This window comes from Carlito syrichta, unplaced genomic scaffold (genome assembly GCF_000164805.1).
Source record: "Carlito syrichta isolate Samal-C Ts95f unplaced genomic scaffold, Tarsius_syrichta-2.0.1 Scaffold308119, whole genome shotgun sequence".
NCBI lineage: Eukaryota > Metazoa > Chordata > Mammalia > Primates > Tarsiidae > Carlito > Carlito syrichta.
Genome location: NW_007252215.1, coordinates 1,427,426 through 1,435,451, shown reverse-complemented (window position 1 = coordinate 1,435,451; position 8,026 = coordinate 1,427,426). Strand labels below are relative to the sequence as shown.

The window sequence follows — 8,026 nt, the reverse complement described above, 5'->3', positions numbered from 1 at the left end:
GAAGTCAGGAGCTGAAAGGAGATAATAACAGCACTGCTGCGCTCTACTGTGTAGAGATCATGATAGAGCTCAAAGTGGTTGGGGGCATTGCATGTGCAATAATTAGGCTCTGGTGGCTACTTGGCCAACGCCTAATGGGGCCCTGGCTACTAAGTGCCCGCAGCATTCAACTCAGTGCCCTTTTAACCCAACCATTCTTGAAAGTTGCTTTGAACACCTGCTACTATGAGGAATATCTTCCCTTAGCTACTGACTACCAAGTAAAGTAGCGACTCCCAATTGGAAAGAATAACTAACATGATGTCACCAGGTAACAGGCCTGCCTTGGCCAGACTGCTATTATCTGTATTCCTGGCTTCAGGGAAGGTAAATGCTTTTCTTTCAGGAGCTCATGGATGGAGATAAGATGGTCCATGAGACTCATAGCTTTTTATTTTTTAAACATTACACCCCCAAACCTTGGCACCATGCTTGGCATATGAAAGTGTTCAATAAGTTTCTGAGGAATGAAACTTTGGGTCAGATAGAGCCTGTTTCATCTTGCTCTATAGCAAGACAGCTAAGCCTGGCATTGGGGATAACCAGCAGAGGGTCAGAAATGAGTTTCCAGGACCCCATTCCATTCACATAAAGCATCCACTGCTGGTTGGTTTCTCCCCACCACAGTCATTGCTTTTCACGGCTACACACATTTTCCCCTAAATCAGTTCTCAATCCACTGAGTGAGAAGTTGTGTCTCTACTGATCAACCCCCCAACACCATCCTCTCTTATCAAAAACTGTATTAAATCAATGGAATTTCACCTCAAGGTTCAGCAGTGACAAGTCCTAGTCAACCACAACCACATGTATTATCATGAACTAGGTGGGCTTTCCCCTTGACAGACAGCTGCATTGGAGATTTTCTGTCACATTTTAACACTTAGGCCATTAAAGTTTAGCTCACTGTTCCAGAAAATTGGGTACCCACAGAAATCCCCCCATAAGCCTAACGCTCATCTGCCTCTTTAAACCAACAGCTGACCTACTTTCTTTCGAGAGCTGTCGACTGAGGGCCATCCCAGTGGCCTCCTAGCCAGTTCATTGGTGCCATGGGGGGATGAGTGGACCAGAGCCTCCCAGCAGCAGGCAGAGCAGGGGCATGTGAGAAGCTGGCAGAGCCAGCAGCAGGGCTCCAGCCTCTCTGACAGACTTTTTAAAATGGAGGCCCCAAGATTTCCAGCCCCATCCCCAATAACTCTAGTCACAAAGCAAGCCTCTACCATTAATTAGAAATGGTCTTAATAAACAGATTCCATCACCTCACCACTTCTTGTGGATTGCAGCAGGTCCATGCAAGAGGTTGTCTAGTCAGTCAGCCAGCCAGTAGTAGTTGACAGGTATTGAGCTGAGCCCACTGACAAGGGGCACAGTGCCTCCTTGAGCCCTATGGAATCTGATGACTTTAATTGTGGAACTGTTTGCCTTCTAGAATGTAATGGATTTGTTCCTTACATTTCTGGCTCATCTTCCATGGAAGTCAATCACCTGGGTCATTAGAGGCAGAATCTTTTGGGCCAGAAAAGAAATCCTGTTCACTGTACAGGTTGTGCACAGAAGGTTGAAATGATCGAGACTTCCATTGCTTTTATTCAATGAGGTTTGGAACATGAAAGACCAAAAACGAGGAACATGTTTTAGGGATCCTCCATAGAGACTATAAGTTAAGAAGGTTGTCCAAGATGAAAAATTAGCAGGAAATCACCCCAACTCATGCCAGTTGGGTCTTCTTCAGAAATGTCATCTTGATGGCAGGCTTGATGAAAGGATGATGTCACTGATTAGAGTCTTCCCAGGGTGTAAATAGAGCACATTCTTCTACATACAAACACACACGCACACACACACAACACCCTTACACATGTACCCTGGCTTCTATGAGTAAAACTTGCTGTTGCTGACTCTCTTCTCCCTTAATCTGAAATAAAGCAGATTTCATCATTATCAGCGAGGCATGAGAAACGGGCTGTGTGCTGAACTTTGTAACATTCCTCTGTCCACACATTTGTGGGCCATTCATGGCCAGATAGTACAGAGTTGAATGTCAGAGAGGCGGGCTCTGGACTCATGGTAAGACACTGAGACTCAGAGGAGTTAAATCTTCTCATTAGTAAAATAGGGTAAGAAGTACTCTGTAGGTTGATACAAAGATTAAGTGAGAATAACATGGGTTGTGAGTTCAGCACAGTGACTCTTGTTGGTGGCTACTGTTAGCATTTCTGTCACGATAATTTCTTGCTACTGGGACTATCTGAAACATTGTGAAACAGTAGACATCCTGGCTGTCTCACTCTCCCCCTAGAACATGCCTGTACCACATTAGAAGCATCCTTGTGGGGGACATAGTCTAGAACCATTGGACCAGTCCATTCTTGGGGACTCAATAAGGGCTCCCTAAAGATGAGTGACCATAGTTTATTTTCACTCTAACATTTCCTTTTAAAGGAAGCCGTTCTACTTAGGGAAGTGGCAGGTGCTTAAGGTACTACTATAGGTTAATGTATAGAGCAAAGAGATCTAAAGTCAAGGGTACTGCAGGATTTCTGAAGAAAGCAGCTTGAGGGTTTTGCAGAAGCCTGTCCCCAGGTGCCCAATGCCACTGTGCCTAGAAACCCTCGAGGACTTGCAGGTGAAGGGAGGCTGACCAACCTCCGGTTGCATTTCTCCTGGTACAACTGGAGCTGGTTCTCATTGACATTGAACTCTTTCACCAGGGCGTCCCGGTTGGCATTGCGCAAGTTCTGGTGTGTGTCATACAGAAAGAGCTGGTTGTTCAGCTCTTCTTGCCGCCTCCGCAGCTGCCGGCAGGAAGAGTAAAGTTCTTCTTCACACTCCTGCAGAGTAAAGGAGAGAACCATGGGGTGACCTTATCTTCCAAATCAAAATGTGAAACATGGCATCTCACAACGGTGCCTGAAGAAGGCACGGGGCCAAAGTTTTGCAGCTGGGATTATCCCAAAAAAGCCAGGCCCAATTTTAACCAAAGATAAAGCTCACAATTATTTACTGTATAGGAAGCAAGCAGTTTATACAATTCTTGGTCTTTACAATGTTGCTTTATGGTGAAATACTATAATAACAAACGCATTGCCTGTGGGTCCTATTTCTTAATTGAATCCAGTTTTCCCATGATCTGCATCACACTCTGGCCTGTATCTAAGTGCAAAGGTGTCTGAGCAGCTGCATGTTTAAAACAGAACCCAGCAGATGAGGGATAAAACAGCACAATATGAGGACAGAGAGGTAAGCAGGAGGCAGATAATTTAAGATCTTATAAGGGCCTTAAAAGGCAAGGTAACAGGCTGCAACATGAATGAACCCTGAAAACATCATGCTCAGTAGAAGAATGCAGTTCTAAAAGATCACATATTGCATGATGCCATTTTCAAGGGGGATCCAAAAAAACGGAATTTATTGATTAAAAATTGTGTATTTATTCTTACATGGTTAAACTTCAGTCACCTTCAAAGTACACTCCATTTGATGCCATACATCTATCGAGATGCTTTTTCTACTGCTCAAAACAGTTTTTGAACTCATCCATTTTGATGCCTTTTAGTGCTTCCGCCATTTTTTGTTTCATCTCTTCCACATCGGCAGAGCACTTCCCTTTGAAGAATTTTTTTGTTCATTCAGGGAAACAAAATAAGTCATTCGGGGCAAGATCAAGTAGATAGGGAGGGTGAGGCACCGGGGTCATGCTGGTTTTGGTCAAAAACTGAGGAACACCCAGTACTGTGTGGGCAGGTGTGCTCATAAATCACCCATCATGAAATGGGCAAACGCATCGAAAGAATCTCCAAATAAAAATTTACTGAACACAGCCTCTCACAATGCTAGCTGGTATACTGATGCTGATGGATTCCTAGAACACTTATCTAGCAGGGGAAGGCCGTACTATCAGGGGCCCACCCTCCAAAAGATAATTCTGGAAATGTCCAGAACAAGCAAACTCAGAAAGAAAGTCGATTAATGGTCACCAGGGGCTGGGGGTATGAAGTGAGTGGTGATGACTAGAGAACATGAGGTTTCTTTTTGGGGTGATGGAAATGTTCTCAAATTTATTGTAGTGATGGCTGCACAACTCTGAATATACTAGAACCCATTTAATTGTACATATTAAATGGGTGATCATGTGGTATATGAATTGTATTTCAAAGTTGTTACCAAAAAAACAAGCCTCAGTACCATCAATTACACCCCCCAGGGATGGGCAAGTAACTCCCTTCTAGCCAGGAATAATATCTTATTCATTACTAGCATCACCTCTGGGAATGTGACCCCAGCAAGGCCAACTAGAAGCATCCATGGGGTTCTTGCTGGTGCTCTTGGTATAAAGACAGTTTCTTTTCTTGAGAACAGCTGAGAGAGTACATGTGTCCAGTTGCTAGTGGTCCTGTCATTTCAACATGATCATGTTGAGAAAGTTGAGAATGAGATCATAAAAAGAAGAAAACAGCCATGGAGTGAGCACTTGGATTCAGCCATGACTGAAACAAGCCCTGGCCCTAAATTTCTCAGTTATGGGAGCCAAAATTTCCTTTCCATTATACTAAGGGCTGGGGAAGAAAATCCCTCTCAGGGTAGGGAGCTTGGATTTCAGCACAGAGGGTAAAACATATCATTTTAGATCACAGACTACTGTGTGAAGGTTGGTTTCTCAGTAGGTCAGTTTGCGCACTCCTCTCTCACTGATGGGGGACTGCTGTACTACAAAAATTTGCATCTATATGCATAAACAGGATCCTTTTGTCACTTACTTTTAGAAAAACATGGAAGCCGGGCTTGGTGGCTCAGCCAGTAATCCCGCACCTTTGGGAGACTGAGGTGAGTGGATTGCCTGAGCCTGTGGGTTCGAGACCCGCCTGGGCAGGTGAGACCTCATCTCTACAATAAATCCAAAAAAATTAGCCAGGCGTGGTAGCGTGCACCTGTAGTTCCAGCTACCTGGAAGGCTGAGGCGGAAGGATCGCCAGAGTCCAGCAGGTCGAGGCTGCGGTGGCCGGGAGCGACCACTCCAGTCTGGGTGACAGTGAGACTACAACTCAAAAAGAAAAAAGAAAAAAAGAAAAAGGAAAAGAAAAACATGGACTCATACCAAAGTTTGCTCTGCAAGTTTTTGAGTTTTTTGGTTGTTTTTTTCCCCCTGCTTTAATGACCTGACAAAACATCATAGACATCTCCCAGGATAACAGCTGGTACTGTGACTTCTTTATTTACCAGAACTTTAAGATGCTCCAGTCTCATTGTATACTTCATTCCAACTCTGGAATCAACTGCTTGTCTAAAGAGCCCTGATTTCTTTCATTGTTAAATAATAAATATTTAGAAAGCAGTATCTGCGTTAGGCTCATTGTTACTGGGGTATCACTGGTTCTAGGCTCTCTCAGCAGATAGAGCTAAGATATATATGTATGTAGAGTAACATATGCAAACATATGCAGACTTATTTCTGAATCTACTTATTTGTCTGTGTGTGTTGGGTTTATACCAATACCTCTGATTCCAACCAAACATTAATTTTGGAAGTATTGAAGTAAATGTCCACTTGTTCATATGTTGTTTTATATCTTTCAGTAAGATTTTATACTTTTCTTTATATAAGCCCTATATCTTTCTCATTTAAATTACTCTTAAATGTGTTAGTTTTTGTCAGTATCATAAATGGGATTTCTCATCTGTCCCTGCCTCCCGTCCCACATTTCCATTTGCTATTTCTAAAAAGAGAGAAGTAGGCTAGGCATGGTGGCTCATGCCTGTAATCCCAGGACTTTGGGAGGCTGAGGCAGAAAGATTGCTTGAGCCAGGAGTTCAAGATCAGCCTAGGCAACATAACGAGACCTCCTCTTCTACAAAAAGATTTAAAAATTAGCTGGACATGGGGGCATGTGTCCATTATCCCAGTTACTTGGGAGGCGGAGGCAGAAGGATCACCTAAGCCCAGAAGATTGAGGTTGTAGTAAGCTGTGATTGTGCCACTGCACTCCAGCTTGGATGACAGAGTGAAACCCCAACTCAAAAAATAGAAAAATAAAATAAAATAGAAGTGGTTAGACTTAATAAGTACAAGACAAATAAACATCAGTATCCTTAAAATTAGTCTTTCATACCTCATCAACAAGGGTACCTGCATAATCAACGTTTGTATACCTAACCCTGAATTGTACCGCATGTCTTTATAAAAAAAAAAATTAGGCTTCCTATTTTTAAAGCCATATAATTATAATTTGTGAAGAGAGATAATTTTATTTTTTCCATAATTTATGAGTATTTCATTTGGCTGGTTATGTTTGTGGCATCTAGTAGTTTATGATTTTCTGACACTTAATTTGTTACTAAATGAACCAGTGTTAAACCACCTTTGCATTCCTGAAACAGAAATTTAGTTGTTATACATTGCTCTTCTAGTAAGTAACTAGGAATTATTTACTCATTCTTTTAGAAGTTTAACATTTGTATTCATATGTGATATTGATCTATGGGGGAGAGAGAGAACTAGGAGTACTATCTTGCTCCAGTTTTTGATATGAAAGTTATATAGCTTCAAGACAATTGGAGCATTTACATTTTTCTATTGACTTCAATGGAGTAAAATTCGCATTATGTTCTTTTGTTAACATTTTTTATTTTAAAATTGTGGGGTACAGTTAAGGGTTAGGTATACAAATATGCGTTGTGCAGGTACTCTTGTTGATGAGGTGTGCCCCCCGTCCCCAGACAGATATCAACTACCGTTAATCCCACCTCCCTTCCCCTCCCTGCCCCCCACCCAGTTTCCCGCCACTATCAATTCTTTTCTTATAGTATTACAATAGTTGTTCAAGGTTCACTTATGAGTGAGAACATGTGATACTCAGATCTTTGTTTCTGTGAGAGATCACTCAGTATTATAAACTCCAATTCCATCCAGGTTGCTGCAAAATTCATGATTTTGTTCTTTTTTATGACTGCATAATATTCCATTGTGTATATGTACCACATTTTTTTAATCCAGTCCTCTTTTGATGGACAGCATGGTTCGTTCCATGATCTTGCTATTGTGAACAATGCTGAGATAAACATACGTGTGTAGGTATCTTTTTTATAGAGCGATTTGAGTTCTTCAGGATATATTCCCAGCAGGGGGATTGCAGTGTCATATGGAAGGTCGATTTTTAGAGCTTTTAGGAATCGCCACACTGATTTCCACAGAGGCTACACTAGTTTACACTCCCACCAACAGTGTAGAAGTGTTCCCTTTTCACCACATCCTCCCCAGCATCTGTTATTTTTTGAGTTATTGATAATGGCCATTCTGACCGGAGTTAAGTGGTATCTCAGTGTTGTTTTAATTTGCATCTCCTTGATGATTAGCGAGGTTGAACATTTCTTTAACTTCAGAAAGAACTCACCTCTAAAACCATGTAGATCTGATTCCTGTTTTATCGGATAGGTGGTTTATCACCCTTCAAGTATCTTCTATAGGACTTATTGTCTCTAACTTTTCTATGCTTCTCAGAACAATTTTAGCCCATTTACAATATTTTTGGCAATGACTCATTTGTTATACGTTATTATTTGGGGTTCAATCTCCTTTCCAATATTTACTCTTGCATGTTTCTGCTCTTACTTTGTTACTTTATTAAATAGGCAAAGAGTTTATCTTTTTGATAAACAAGCATTTGGTTTTTTCTATTAATTTTACTTGTTTTGTGTAATTCAATTGACTTTTTTGTTTTGTTTCTTCTTTTCTATTAGTTTCTTTTATTGGTGTTCAAAAAGTTCTTAAGATGAATACTTAGGGCATGCATTTTCAGACCTTGCTCTGTGAAGTTTTAAGGTAAGCACTTTTCTCTTCTAAATCTAGTTATGAGCCGGGCTCAGTGGCTCAGCACCTTTGGGAGGCTGAGGTGAGTGGATTGCCTGAGCCCGCGGGTTTGTGACCTCATCTCTACAGTAAATCAAAAAATCAGCCGGGCATGGTAGCGCATGCCTGTAATTCTGGCTA

At 41.6% G+C, this 8,026-nt stretch overlaps 1 protein-coding gene across 1 annotated transcript in view; it reads right to left on the bottom strand.

Moving 5' to 3' along the window:
• Positions 1–1,469: 1,469 nt before the first annotated feature.
• PLCG2 (phospholipase C gamma 2) overlaps positions 1,470–8,026 on the bottom strand; it is a 177,732-nt gene continuing 171,175 nt past the window's right edge. The window contains exons 31-32 of the mRNA XM_008064981.2: positions 2,689–2,873; positions 1,470–1,957 (exon numbers count right to left, since the gene is read on the bottom strand). Of these exons, the coding sequence (XP_008063172.1) occupies positions 1,915–1,957; positions 2,689–2,873 (228 nt within the window). The 3' untranslated portion in view covers positions 1,470–1,914. The remainder of the gene's footprint in view (positions 1,958–2,688; positions 2,874–8,026) is intronic.